Here is a 15,657-nt window from a genome sequence, read left to right as displayed (position 1 = left end):
CATGCTTCCCATAATCATGTTGAAAATGGTTACACTGATTTTCCATTAGAAATATTTTTGGGAAATACTAGCATGCATCAACACATTTTACTAAATGACACTTCATTTGCATATAATCAGAGAGCATTCTGGGAGCATCAAACTTAGCCTCATAGCCTAAACTTTTCAAACATGTGTATACACGTTTTTTCTTTTTTTTTTTTGTACTGGAACCAACGTCAGTAGTGAAGTGTGACCTTAAAACATTTATTTACAGCACTCACCCTAATAATGAAGACTTTCAAATAATGAACCATAACTACAAGTTCGAACAGCATTTTCTTTTGGAAACACATTAACTCAACTGCAGAGAGTTCCACTCTCTGTAATCAGGCAGCCAAAGGGTTTGTGCTGCACGGGGTTGGGCCTACTTGTCCCAAGGACAAAGTAAACATAAAAACTTGTAGCCCTTGACCCCAAACAAGATGTCCCGGGCGTCGGGCATAGGAATTCCACATCCCTGCAGCTGTGGGCCTTGTAAAAGCATACATCATACTGAAAACATCATTAGAAACCTTATGACTGGTGTAATCATCAACGGAGGGTTAACCTCTCCGTACCCGCAATTATACTACCATCAGCTAAAACATTAGAGGTAGTTTTATCCTTGTAAGGCCACAAATAGAAAAGGTGGGTAACTAGCATTAGCCAGCCACCACAGGAAAGCCAGCCAAGCAGTGGCTCTCCACTTCCCCCATCTTTAGTTCACCTTTTTGGTAGGGGGGGAGCATCAGCAATCATCTGGAATTATAAAACAGACAGATCGGCGCTGAACATTGTACAAAATGGCTATTTAGTGAAGTTTCGATCATCTCCTCTATCTACCTCTTCAAAGAAGACATTTTAATAGCATGGATAGTTTCCTCATTTAGAGATCTGTGCCATTCCAATCAAAATACACTGAATCCTCTAACCTAAGATGGAAAGGACGTTTATTCCTGGTGCTTTCTAATTCGGAAGAAGGGACCAATGCAGGAATATTGTTCTTTTCGTGACCTCAGGACAACAAATGAGCAAAAAAAAGTGAGAGGAGTTTTGGATACTGTATATCCGATATACCCCTGCTCCATTAAGGGCACTGGATTTTCCATGGATCCTAAGGATGCTATTGTCACATCCCCATCCTTTGGAAGCATTGCAGGTTCCTAAGATATCTGATAGTTAATGTCAACTACCAGTACAAAGTTGTTCTTTCCAGTCTCAACCCAGTACCATAAACCTTTTTAAAGTGTATGGCAGTACATATCAGAAAGATGAGAATTTTCATCCCTACTTGAATAACTGGCTTATAAAGAGTCCAGGACCTCAGGATGACCAGCGTTGCTACAACCTATCACATATCTTGCTTCAATAACTAGGACTTAGAGTGGATCAGTCTACATCAATTCCTGTCCAATCCAACCATTACCGGAGAGCAGTCATAGACAAACAATCGGCAGCTGCCTATCCCTCGGTGGAGAGAATGCGGGCCTAAGTTAGATCTTGGCGGTAACGGTCCTGCTGACAACTTTTCGACTAGAAATCTGTCCGCAGATGTGACTGTCTGCCCACCGTATTTAGATGTTGGCCGTCCCATAGACAAAAGCCTCCATTCGAACTGCGTCTCCGGCAACAATTACCGCCTACGCCGATGGCAGAAGAGGGAAAAGAGGGTGGCAGTGGGATCTAAGCCCTTCCTGCCTTGCAGATTTGGATTTGCCTTACTGCAAAGAAAAAAGTGGCAGTTGGCCCTCCATGTCTGAGTTGGCGAATTTGGTGGGAAAAGTGGTGAAAACTCACCCCCCCCCCTTTAGGGTCGAGCCTGCGTTGCATGCGCTCGCGCATGCGTATCGCAGCAAGACTCTTTTGTATTTAGAAAAGGGCTCGGAGCCCTGTCAACTTCACGTCAGTGTTTTTTATTGGTTCGTGGGCTTCCCTAATAAAATCTGCTTGCTTTCATTAGTCGAAGGCACGCATATGGTATGCCTTTTCCGGTGGGTAGCCCTCCTCGAGCGCAGCGACCAAGTACAGAAAACATGCGAGGCTCGCTGTTTTCCATCGGGCTCGTGGACTTTTTTTTTCCTCTAATTTACGAGCACGATCTCGCTTGGCAGAAGTAGAGCGCTTTACATACTTGATTTCACTTTTTCGGGTTATGTACATAAATGCACTTTTGCCCGATAGGTGAAAAGTTGGGTTAAGAGTTTACAACGCGATCAGCTCTAACATGATCAAACGTGAGACCCATTGCATTGTAAATGCTTGTTTTTTTTCCTCCCCATTCCACCCCGGTCTTGGACTGGATACGAGCCTTCCCTGCAATCACCCACCCACAGAGAAAACCCAACCCCTCCCCACCCCCATCGCCGAACTCGAAGGTAGGGATGCCGAATTGGCAGGGTACGTTGGGTGGGCTAAGCACAATAGGTTGACGCAGGTGGCTGGGTGAGGAGGGAGGGAGCTGGAGTGGGTACTGTGGTTGTCAGTATGTGTGCCACCTGCATATGGCTGTGATGTGTATTTTTTTTATGTTGTGGTGAGTGCAACGTTCAGGTGAGGGGTGTTGTGTAGTTGTTTTATGATGGGTGTAGTATTGCTTTTGTGTGTTTGTGTAGCTGAGTGCATAGTTGTGTTGGTTGTTGTGGTTGTGTCGTGTGTGGGTGCAATGTCAATGGTGAATGTATTTTGCATGTATCTCAGTGTGTTTTCTGCATGTATATGTTATGGTGGAATGGCAAAGAATACGGGTATGTATGTGGTGTGTTGTGTAGTGCAGGGGGACACGTATGGCAAAGGTACACTGTGTGTGTGTGTACATAAAACTTTCCTCTATTCCATATCCACTTCTGTTTTCTGCTGTCCATTGGGTCCCACAATGCCCTCTCCGCCAGCGAACCAGTGCCAGTCCACCACTTGCAGAGCTGTAACATCTAATTACGGATGGCAGAACACCATCAACATGATGGTCTTCTTGGGTCTGCCGCCGAAGCGGCTTGGCAGTTCGACTGCCAAGATCTAAATCAGGCCCTATATTCTATCCATCTAAATTGTCATAAACGTATAAAGGGCAAACACCAGATGTCAGTTTAAACTTTCACTTCTCATCTCAATGGCGTTCTGCAGCTTCCTTGATTTAAACAACTGCTTGTATATGAGACCATTATAACTGTGCCTGGAAGACCAGGGATATTAGTTCTCTCTCGGGCTGCAGCCCACTCTAGCCCTTGGTAGTGGTAATCGGCCAATATCTTGAACGGTGTCCCATTTCATCCTGCCATTGACAGATTCTTCCCTATGAAGTTGGGGAGCCCACATGGGTTGTCTTCAGACACGGGTAAAGAGACCAGAGGAAAAAAGACATACCATATCAACCTGCTGGAGTTGAGGGTTATCCATAAAGTCTTCAGAGCTTCAAAACTACATCCCCACTTGTTCAAACAGACAGTTAAGCAACTTTGCCTTACATCAACAAGCAAGGAAGGCAGTAGGTGAAGAACATAATCTGTAAAGGGCCCAGCTGATTTGGATATAGCTGATTGCAAGGAATCTGTGCATTATAGAAGTTCATCTACGTGGTGACCAAAATACTGAAGAGTGTTCTCAGCAATGTAATTCAGGGGACTTATGAATAAGTGCTAAATAGTGATGTTTTTCACAACCACGTTTGCAAATGTGGGTTCTCAGAGTACGACTTATTTGCTAATGCATAAAACAAGATGTTTTTCCAGGGATTACTAATGCATTTCCTCCAATCTCACTGATTCCATCTGTACTTATCAAGCTAGTGATATTCGACACAAAGATGATCCCCATTACTCCATAGGTGCCACAAGAGTTGTAGTACACTGACCTGCTACACTTATATGAATGAGCACACAAGATACAGATGTGCAAACTGAATCTCCTGTTCAAGTTCGGATGCCAGATCCTATATCCCAACCTTCTATTGCTGGACTTGGCAACTTGACTGCTGAACTCTTGCAATAAAGACATTAAAATCTTCCACAAGACTGCATGTGCATTTGAGAGAAGCCAGGCATCCATCCACTAAAACATCTTGTTCTGTCAAATTGAAACGGTTCTGCAACTGGAGTACATTTATCAGCCATTACTGCTAGAAAACGTCCTTCACCAACCTCTTCTTTCAAAATCCCATTGTGGCGTCAAGCCTGGAATGTGGAACGCGGAGGTCGTCGCGTGGATGGAATGTGGAAAGGACAACTGTTGAGAGAGGAGGCGAGGCGTCCGGGAGTGGTTGGCACAGCTTATGGCATATTCTTCTGAATAAACCCCGTATACTAGCTCCATTGTGTACGGTGCATAATTCAGCATTGGCGACGAGGATGGGATCCAAACCCACGTGTGCAAAGCACAATGGATTATGGTCCATACACAATTTGAATTTCTTTCCCCATATATACAACCGGAATCTTTGCACTGCCCACAATGCTGCCAACATTTCCTTCTCAATCACAGAATAGTTCATTTCGGTTTGCGACAGTGTCCGTGAAGCATAAGCTACAATCCATTTCTCATGGCCTTTCTTTTGGGAAAGGGCAGCTCCTATACCATAACTGCTTGCATCTACAGCGATCTCACATTCCATATTGGTTACAAAGGGGAGGGTGGAGTGTTACGACCAAGTGGAAGGGAAAGGAAAACTCTGCCTATTTGAATGACTATGTGACAAACTAATTATATTATTTCAGGTACTTCTTGGTTTAACGTTCATGTTTATAGTTACATTTATTGGATGTTTTATCATTGACATTGTGAGGTTTTGTAATTTTTTTTTTTTTTTTATAAATAAAAACAGCTTTATTGATTTTATTGCAGAACAAAGAAACAACACAGCATAACACCACTGGTCACATTTTGCCTTCTCTGATTGGACACTACACAGATCATAATCACAGGACTAATAATCCCTCTAAAGTCTCCATCAAGTCTTAGTTGCACTTCCCCCAGCTCACACCGAGGGATCACGCCCAGTGCCCTCCTCCTAGGGTCCCATCCATTTCCCCCACACCCATTCATATTTAGCGGGACAGCCCTGTGCTTCATAGACCAGTTTATCTTGGGAGGCGCACAGCTCTCCAGCCTGAGGCAATACTCCTTTTGGCCACCAAACAAACCATTCCTACAAAGGTTCGCTCCGCCCTGCTGGAGCCCACTCCCTCGAGGACCCCCAGCAGAACTGGCAGGGGAGCCGGCTCAATCTCTGCTTGCAAAACCCTAGACACCTCCGTTAACACTGCATGTGCCAATAGGCAGCAATACCAGGAGGTTTTGTAATTTTATCAACATGTTAAGAAACACTGTATTAAGATTTGTTGAATGGAAGATGGGTGGCGTCAAGCCTAGAATGTGGAATGCAGATGTCGCGTGGATGGAATGTGGAAAGGACGACCGTTGAGAGAGGAGGCGAGGCGTCCGGGAGTGGTTGGCACCGCTTATGGCGCATTCTTCTAAATAAACCCCGTATACTAGCTCCATTGTGTACGGTGAATAATTCAACACCCATATATTACATACCTCTAGAAGGAATCAAAAGGTTTACCTTCTCTAAAGATCACTTTCTTGGGAGCTAAATCTAGTACTTTCTAATTTTATATTTACTCTATTTGAGCCAATTTATAACCTAAGGATGCAACATATTCAATGGAAGAAGGCCTTTCTAGTAGCCATAACATCCGCTGGTATGATCGGTTAAATCAAGCCCTATGTAGTGAAGAACTGTATATGGTTTTCAAGAAGAACAAAGTTGTGATATGAACCCATTCTAGCTTCCTTCTTAAAGTACTGTATGATTTTCATTTCAACCAGACCGTTTCACTTCCAACTTTCTTCCCAAATACCTTTTCTAAAGTATGAACCGCTTTACGTTCACTTGGTGTTGAGAGTTTTGAAAATCTACCTCCATTAAATTGAAGACACTAGATAGACTGACCATCTTTATTAACTGTTGTACAGTATGGACAATGCAAGCCACTTGTAAACAGTCCATTTCAAAATTGATTGTGTCCTGTTTTTTACTATACTGTCCTAATACCAGCAAATCTTTGTCTGGTAGGTCCAGGCCTATTTACTCAGAGGTGGCACCTCTGTTGTGTATAATTGCCTTGAATCTTTTTTTATTAGTATTCTATTGTTTCTTACCTTTTGACATTTCCCCCAATTTTGTGTGGGATAGACTTGGTATTCTGTCCAGTTCTTCTGACTAATAATGAAAATCCAATGAAGGTGAAGGAATAGTTACTTCCAACCTTATTTTTCCTCTAAGAAAATGTTCATCGTAGACACACACAATCCTCCCTTCCTATAGAAGGGAAGGATCAAGTGGAATTATTCTTTGTTATGTCATAATCTTTCATCTCTGTAAAAAAAATATATATATATATATATATAACAAAATATATATTGGCTTACCTGCCTCCTACAGCACAAGATAGCTGCTGGTGGTATAGTATTACTTAACCGCAGTGCTGAGCCCTTTCTTCATTTTTAGGGGACTAGGTGCTTAATCCTTCGGAACTTTTTTTTTTTCCCCACACAAACTGTTTCAGGTGAAGATGTGCATCCATTTGATGCACATGTTGGGGGATTCAAAAGGTACCAAGAGTTTGTGGATTCCCCTTAAGGAAACTGAGAAACTTTTTTTTGTTTTTGTTTGTTGTTATTTTACTGAAAATGGCATCCATAAAAAGGTTTGCTCTCTGAAGATAAGTATCCTCCATAGGTTCTAGCAAAAGACAGAGCTCTTAAAAGAAAGAAGTTACAGCATCTTTCTAAGTGGGTGTACATTTTTCCTATTTCTGTTTGGTTTTAGCGTACTTGCAGATTTTGGTGGTAACAGCTGTGAAACTGAGTTTGGCCGAAAGAAGGGATTTACATAGAGAAGAGGCCAAAGACTTACATACGCCCCCAATTCAGAGCGAGTAGGATGGCCTGCGTAGGAAGTTGGCTCTGTATATACTATCTCCAAGTAAGAGATAGTGTGCACACAGTTCAAGGGTTCCCCCTAGAGGTAAGATAGTGGCAAAATTAGATAATTCGAATGCTCTATTGTGTGGTAGTGTGGTCAAGCAGTAGGCTTATCAGAGGGTAGTGTTAAGCATTTGTTGTACACACACAGGCAATAAATGAGGAACACATACTCAGAGTTAACTCCACGCCAATAGGTTTTATATAGAAAAATATATTTTCTTAATTTATTTTTAGAACCACAAGTTCAAGATTTGAAGTAAATATATAAAATGCAAGGTACTCCACTCAGGTAAGGTAGGAACTTTGAATTAGAGCAATAACGTACACAGTTTTAGTAAAAATGGCAATAAGCTATTTTAAAAGTGGACACTGTGGAAAAATCAACAGTTCCCGGGGGAGGTAAGTAATGGTTAGTTTGTCAGGTAGGTAAGGCACTTACAAGTCTCAGTTCCTGGGCATAGGCAGCCCACCGTTGGGGGTTCAAGGCAACCCCAAAGTTACCACACCAGCAGCTCAGGGCCGGCCAGGCGCAAAGGTCAAAGAGGTGCCCAAAACGCATAGGCGCCTTGGAGAACAGGGGTGCTCCGGTTCCAGTCTACCAGCAGGTAAGTACCTGCGTCCTAGGAGGGCAGACCAGGGGGGGTTTGTAGAGCACTGGAGGGGGACACAAGTAGGCGCACAAAACACACCCTCAGCAGCACAGGGGCGACCGAGTGCAGTGTGCAAAACAGGAGTCGTGTTTTGTATTGGTTTCAGTGGAGGGACCCAGGGGCTAGGCAGAGGGTTGCCTGAGGGTCACTCCTGCACTGGAGTTTGGTTCCTTCTGGTCCTGGGGGCTGCGGGTGCAGTGCTTGGTCCAGGCATCGGGTCCCTTGTTACAGGCAGTTGCGGTCAATCAATCAATCAGTGAATTTATAAAGCGCGCTATGTACCCGACAGGGTTTCGAGGCGCTGGGGGGGTGGGGGGGGTGCTGCTAGTGTTCGACGAGCCATGTCTTGAGGAGTCTCCTGAAGGTGAGGAGGTCCTGGGTCTGGCGTAGTGAGGTGGGGAGAGAGTTCCAGGTCTTGGCGGCGAGGAAGGAGAAGGATCTGCCGCCAGAGGTCTTGCGCTGGATTCGGGGGAGGATGGCGAGGGCGAGGTTGGCAGAGCGGAGTTGACGTGTGGGGACGTAGAAGTTGAGTCTGGTGTTCAGGTAGGTGGGTCCGGTGTTGTGTAGAGCCTTGTGTGCGTGGGTGAGGAGTTTGAAGGTGATCCTTTTATCCACAGGGAGCCAGTGGAGGTCCTTCAGGTGGGGGGAGATGTGACAGGGGGAGCTTCCGGATTCTCTCTGCAGGTGTCGCTGTGGGGGTCCAAGGGGGTCGTCTCGGGGCTACTCACGGGGTTGAAGTCGCTTGAGAGTCCTCCCTGTGGTGTTGGTTCTCTGGATCTCGAGCCGGGGGTGTCTGGTGCAGAGGGTGAAATCTCACGCTTCCGGCGGGAAGAGTGAGGTCTTTGAAAATTGCAGAAAAGTTGCAATATTGTTTGGTGGTATTGCTGGTTGTTAATCAGAGCCGCTGCTCACAGGAGTTTCTTGGTCCTTAGATGCAGGGCAGTCCTCTGAGGTTCCAGAGGTCCCTGGTCCCTGTTGGATGTGTCGCTGTTGCAGGTTTTCGAGTCCGGAGACAGAGGCTGGTGGGGCTTGGGGCCAAAGCAGTTGTCGTCTCCGTTGTCTCTGCAGGGCTTTCAGGTCAGCAGTCCTCCTTCTTAGTTCAGGTTGCAGGAATCTGATTTCCTGGTTTCTGGGATGCCCCTAAATACTACATTTAGGGGCATGTTTAGGTCAGGAGGGCAGTAGCCAATGGCTACTGTCCTGGAGGGTGGCTACACCCTCTTTGTGCCTCCTCCCTGTGGGGAGGGGGGCACATTCCTAATCCTATTGGGGGAATCTTAAATGGAGGATTTCTAAAGGCAGGGGTCACCTCAGCTTAGGGCACCTTACGGGCTGTCCTGACTGGTGGGTGACTCCTCCTTGTTTTCCTCATTATTTCCTCCAGTCTTGCTGCCAAAAGTTGGGGCAGTGGCCGGAGGGGCAGGCATCTCCACTAGCTGGGATGACCTGTGGCGCTGTAACAAAGGGGGTGAGCCTTTGAGGCTCACTGCCAGGTGTTACGGTTCCTGCTGGGAGAGGCGAGAAGCACCTCCACCCAGTACAGGCTTTGTTCCTGGCCACAGAGTGACAAAGGCACTCTCCCCATGTGGCCAGCAACTCGTCTGGTTGTGGCAGGCTGGCAGAAACTGGTCATCACCACACTACAAGTCAGATTGGTATTCAGGGGGCATCTCTAAAATGCCCTCTGGGTGCATTTTACAGTAAATTCCACACTGGCATCAGTGTGCATTTATCGTGCTGAGAAGTTTGATACCAAACTTCCGAGATTTCAGTGTAGCCATTATGGAACTGTGGAGTTTGTGTTTGACAAACTCCCAGACTATATACTCTTTATGGCTACCCTGCACTTACAATGTCTAAGGTTTTGCTTAGACACTGTAGGGGCATAGTGCTCATGCACATATGCCCTCACCTGTGGTATAGTGTACCCTGCCTTAGGGCTGTGAGGCCTGCCAGAGGGGTGACTTAGCCCTGCCACAGGCAGTGTGAGTTTGGCATGGCACTCTGAGGGGAGTGCCATGTGGACTTAGTCATTTTCTCTCTACCAGCACACACAAGCTGTGAGGCAGTGTGCATGTGCTGAGTGAGGGGTCCCCAGGGTGGCATAAAACATGCTGCAGCCCTTAGAGTCCTTCCCTGACATCAGGGCCTTTGGTACCAGGGGTACCAGTTACAAGGGACTTATCTGAGTGCCATGTCTGTGCCAATTGTGGAAGCAAAGGTACAGTTTAGGGAAAGAACACTGGTGATGGGGCCTGGTTAGCAGGGTCCCAGCACACTTTCAATCATAATTTGGCATGAGCAAAAGGCAAAAAGTCAGGGTGTAACCATGCCAAGGAGGCATTTCCTTATAGCCTGCTACTGACTCTCTAAGATGTCCCCAAAGATGATACCCTGCCACCATGAAACACCAGAATCAACTAACTTACTGAGGCTAAATTTTTGCATAAATACTGCATAGTACATCATAACCTACCCTTTATTTCCCTAACTCAACCTGATACGTTGCATTGGGCTTACATCTCCATGACCAAACCTCTCCTTTCCCTCACAGCAGTTCAGTGACCCTTGGTTTACCATGTTCTGGTTGTTCCCTTTTTCACTTTACCCTGTTGCTAATCAAGCACAAATGATATCTTGCAATTCTATCCAATTTTATAAATATTTTGTAGGGCAGCTTGTATAGCAATTGGAGCCCACCTTCTGGATGGACCCTCCCTGATATAAAGATCCATGCAATTCCCTCAGCAATGCCCTATTTAGTAAGCTCATAATTAAGCTAAATTGTTGTATATGGTGATTGTACAGATTCTGAAATGCCAATAATGATGTAGAAAAAAAACAAAAATGGTGTGAAACTCTTGAGCGAGTCCAGAAAGCTGTACATTTCGGAAACGTAGACAGAAGTCTGAATTCAGCAAAGGGTCATTTGTTTAGGTTGTTTGTGGTTTTTCCCCAAGAAAGTAATAGTTAAATCAAAAATCTAAAACAATTAGGAAAAAATAAAATTAGCTGACTGTTCTCATCTGTATTTTTTTTTTGCCTGGTGGCCAGTTTCCAAAAGTATACTGTTTTGTCCGTCAGAGCCTTAGGGTTGCAAGGATATGCAATGTTTATTGTTGTCCCAAAGCATGCAATGTACCATACAGTGATTTTCCATTGTGTACCCACCATGTAGCAATTCATATGGTCGAATCTAAAGAATGAAAAATGGGTATGAATGAAACATGCATTTTTTTTTTTTTAAATGCGCCCAAGACATAAAGTTTAGGGATAATGGTCATTTGTACAACTCTGAATTTGGGATTACACATACTATTGTGTGATTCTGAGAGCATTTTGCAAAAAGTGGTTTCTCAAGCACACTGGCTTACATTTGGAAGCCCAAAATGGAGGGCGATTCAAATGATAATAACTAATTTTTGATTAGTCTATTCCTCGCGCTTCTCTCAAAGTGTGGATGGGCCATTCATCCACATCAAAAAAGGATCAAACGCAACATGGACACATCACATAAAGCGCTCTAAATGTATGTTATGAAATGAAATGTTAGAATAGAAAAACAGTTGAAAATACCTTGTGAAATCATCTGCTGATGTGTTGAATCTCTGTGGGTGCTTCATTTAGACTTTTTATTATGCAACTATAATTGGTTGTACACAAGTTATTTCACTCAGAATCTTCTGTGTTCATTAACTGTTTATATATGCAGCAACGCGCTTTTTTGGCTCTTGTAGCCGCAATAAAGCTTCTTTGAATTGAGAATATGCAGCAACATATATAAAATGACATCTTAGTTGATGCATATTAGTTTCATAATGGTTACCCAGCACAGAAATATAGTTACTGCAACTCAACACGCACAAGCTGATTGCAATTGATTTCACTTCCCATTTCACAGTGGGGACAGTATGTAACCAGTCGCTCAGGATGTGTTGAATTATTCACCTACAATAATGTGATTTATTTATTTATTTTTTGTATGGTTTCTCAGATTTCAGAGTTTCCATTTGGCTATTTCTCTGTTTTGTTTGTAGAAACATAATGAAGCGTTAAGCAGATAACTCATTCCCTGGTGGATAGTCCTATCCGAAATGGATTGGGCATTTTAAAAATTAATGTTACAAAGTTTTAATTTAGAAATCTACATTATGTTCGAATCAAAGGATTTGAAGTCTTATGTATTGTATTCGCAACTATTGAGTTGAACTTCAAACATCAAAACAATAAATATGACTTAATGAAGCGTAGCCTTTGGATTACATGGATGAATGGCAGGTCTTTATGCTGCGTTATAGATGCGCATCACTTAAGTCCCCTTGATCACATGTCAAGCGGCTTTCTGTATAAGTTTACATTTGAGCGCAGTGAATGCAACCACACTAATACTCTTTCTTTGTATAAATCGATTATCTGGAGTGCATACTGCTGCCTTAAGACGTCAAATATTTGCCTTGAAAAATTACCCATTTTGGCAGTGTGGCAGCTGTCAGGTTCACCTGAAGCTTGGCCACCATCCTGGAAACTTACCCAAACCAAGATATTTCTGAAAGCTAGGGACCCAGGCGAGTCCATGGTGGTAAGACCTGTGTAGATCCCACTATATTTTGTTACCCAGAATGTTCTGCAAACATTGGCTAAAATCACTCATTTTGATTGTATTTCGATTAGGGAAAGTTCCAGAATCTATTGATATCCACAAAATCCCTACCACCCAGCAATTTGCACAGTTGCCTTGATAAAAATGGCACCCCACACGTGTGGTTCTAACTGTCGCTAGCGACTGGAATGGATGAAAACGGAGACCATATTAAATCAATGTGGTCTTTACATGGTCCCTGATTTGGTCTCTTCCTGTTGCACGCTATAGGCCCTGCCACGCAGGTGAAGTACCATTTTTATTGGCTGAAGTTCCCACAATGTTTCAGAACTTCCCTCTCTCAGAAATGTGAGGAAAATGCATGATTTTAGCAAGTCTTATGTTTGCCAGGCATCTGGGTAAGAAAATGTAGCAGTAACCATGCACGCCACACCACCCTAGATTTGTCTGGGTCTCTTAGGTTTCAGAAATACCTAGGGTTTGTAGCGTTCCCTGGTTGTCAGTTGACCTACAGCACAAACCATGGAGCCATTCACCATGGCAGGTGAGAGGAAATGGCAGTACATATCCCCGGTGTCCAGTAGGCTTCCTGCCACCCCATCTCCTGGAGGGGAACATTGGAGGAAAACACAATCTGTCCCCATGGGGCGGCAAAAACACTGTTAGAGGGAAGTGGTGTAAGCCAGGTGTATGTTGCACCACTCCAGTATTTTCTGCTTGTTAGGGGTCAACCTCCCAAAAGACTGCCACGCCAGTTCTGTGATAGGGACATGTGCTGCCCAACCATTTTTTAGAATTTTTCAATTTTCTTGGAGCTGTTTTCCCTGGTGTCTAGTGGGCTTTCTGGAGATAAACACCACCTATCTGGCTTGCAGAGGGGCTTCAAAAAACTAAGGGTCGTTTTAGGTTGGGGGCACAACTTGATGCCTTGTGTGTGTGTGTGTGTGTGTGTGTGTGTGTGTGTGTGAGTGTGTGTGATCGATCTTTTTCTCTCTTTTTTTTTCTCTTTCGCTTTCTCTCTCTTTCTCTTTCTCTCCGTTCCTTCTTTCCTTCCTCTTCCTTCCTTCTCTTTGGGGGTGTCCTCTTCAACCCCCCCCCACCACGCTGCCCCTGGTTTCTACTGAGTCCCAGGTCCAATCCCAAGCAGGTATGACCTTGGAAGAGGTACCACTTGTCCCTTTTCTAGCAGGATTTTTCCTGCACTGATCAGTGCTCGCTGGTCACAGTTATGTCGAACACTGATCGGAATCAAAGCAGGTCGCGCCTAATCGTGCCATCTGCTTTCTTATTGTTTACTGTGACGCGCAGATGCAGACATTAAAGTAACAAAAAAAAGAAACTCTGGACATGAGAAACTGTTACCTTACATCCCGACTTTTTAAAGAAGATGTTACTTGTTGTTTGCACCAGAAGCATTTCCCCCATCTGCGCCTTGGATGAGGCGTTCTCTTCAACAAATCATCCACCTTACTGAAGCTGTTTAAAGAGTAGCAGCGGCTTATCCAGACTTTCATGCATCAGCCTATTTTATTACATTGTGCCTGTTTTTTTTGCACACCCTTCCTTTATTAAAAATAATAGTAAAATAGTTTTCCATTCACTGTTATTTCTAGTGACTATTATTCTACATTGAAAATTGGTTTATTTTTTAAAGTAGTGGAATATTGGCCATTGACTATTCTTTTTTTAAGACATTTTTTCTAATATTAAAAAAGTGTATGGTAAGTTTTTGTACAAATATAGTGGGGACAGTTCAGTATTTATGACCACAACGAGGAGTCCCCTGAAGGAAATCCAGGATTGGAGGTAACTTCCTATTCTTTGCTGGAGCAAGTAGTTTGCCCTTCCAGTATCCATTCACTAACATTCCTTAATATAAAAGAAATTCATTTCTGCAATGCTGCAAACAAGTGTGAGAGAGAGGGTGTGTCTCAGACCGCTACCCATTCAAAAAAAAGGTAGAGTTACATAGGATAGGTAGATGAAGACCAAAAAGTCAAATTTATTTTTCTGCTGTAACATTGCTCTATGAAGTACTCTTAAATGCAGATCATATGGGGGAACACTTTCTAGAATTTGAAGTTAGACACTGAATTAAGCCATTTTGCATTATTCTTTTCATTTCCAGTTTTACGACTTGTGTGAATTATTCCGAACTGGAGGCCCAGTCCCCGACACAAACTACATATTTATGGTACGTTGTTATGTTATTTAATTACTAAAAACCTAACTCAGATGAAGCTAGTTGAATGGTTTTGAGGAGTAACAGATTGTCACCCTAATTATGTATTCTTGGCTACTGCAGTGTGCTGAAATCCATTTTTGCTTTCCCAGTTGCATATTTTGATGGCCTGTTAACCTCAATGTGTGGCACTGATAATGGCATGCTTACATAGGTACCTTTGTCTCGTTCTTATCCATACTTTTAGTCTGATGCCTGTATGCGCCTGTATGTCAATTTGGCAAATAGTTTGGAAGTTTTAATGAAATTCTTTTTCTTTTTTTATAAGATTTGCTATGCTTGGAAATCAGTTTTCCTGTGCTCCCCATGTCTTTGAAAATGGGCACTGCATGCTTCCCCCTTTTTTGCTGAGGGGATGCAATTCCTCATGTTTATTTCTACCACTAAATAAGCTATGCATTCTGTTCATAATTATATCTTTACTTAATATGTTGCATACCTCCATGATAGTACAACAATATGAAATTTGACCTTTGCGAGCAGTCAAAAAAGGAACTGTAAGTTTGGTAGTAAATCATACTCAAAATTCAGTCCGCTTGTGACTAACGCCTTACTGGAGTCAGTCTTGTGCCCACTTTCCAACAGGGGCATGGATAATGTAAAAAGGATAGATCCGAAAAAGAGAGGATAACTGGTAAGTTAACTAAGTGGGCGGCTTGGGGAAATAACTGGGTGGTTAGACAGTGCCTGTTTATTTGTGGAGGCACATAACACATTTCTTAAAGAAACATGGTGCATAGGAATTGATATGGCACATGAACACACCTCAGTTTGGGTGGATTATTTATCTAAGGAACATGACACGATTAAGCTACTCTGAGTTCTTAGACCAAACATACATGTAGTGTTTAGATGTGGAAAACGGTAGATGAAATGGTTAAAATGCTCCCATGTATTTCATTTGTTTCTGGCAGTAGAACCAGAATTTCTACAAAAAACACTTTATCAACTGGGCTCAGCCAGGACTAGCACTAAGTCAAGACTCCCGTGAGATTTGTCTGGAAAAAATGCACTAAGAGGAAATGTGCTAAATTCAAAAATGACCCTTACTTTTCGTTTGATTGAGAGCAAAATAAAGGTATACCCTCTGGAAAACATTGCGGACAGATTGCGTAACCAAGAAATAAGCAAGGGAATCATTTCCTGGTCTTATGACAAAA

The 15,657-nt window shown here is 43.4% G+C and overlaps 1 protein-coding gene across 1 annotated transcript in view; it reads left to right on the top strand.

Moving 5' to 3' along the window:
* The window catches only part of PPP6C (protein phosphatase 6 catalytic subunit), a 101,831-nt gene that overhangs the window by 55,024 nt on the left and 31,150 nt on the right, over window positions 1-15,657 (top strand). The window contains exon 3 of the mRNA XM_069241747.1: window positions 14,384-14,449. Within this exon, the coding sequence (XP_069097848.1) occupies window positions 14,384-14,449 (66 nt within the window). The remainder of the gene's footprint in view (window positions 1-14,383; window positions 14,450-15,657) is intronic.

This window comes from Pleurodeles waltl, chromosome 6 (assembly GCF_031143425.1).
Source record: "Pleurodeles waltl isolate 20211129_DDA chromosome 6, aPleWal1.hap1.20221129, whole genome shotgun sequence".
Lineage (NCBI taxonomy): Eukaryota > Metazoa > Chordata > Amphibia > Caudata > Salamandridae > Pleurodeles > Pleurodeles waltl.
The sequence above is the reverse complement of the archived record's forward strand: the minus strand, read 5'-3'. Positions and strand labels throughout refer to the sequence as shown.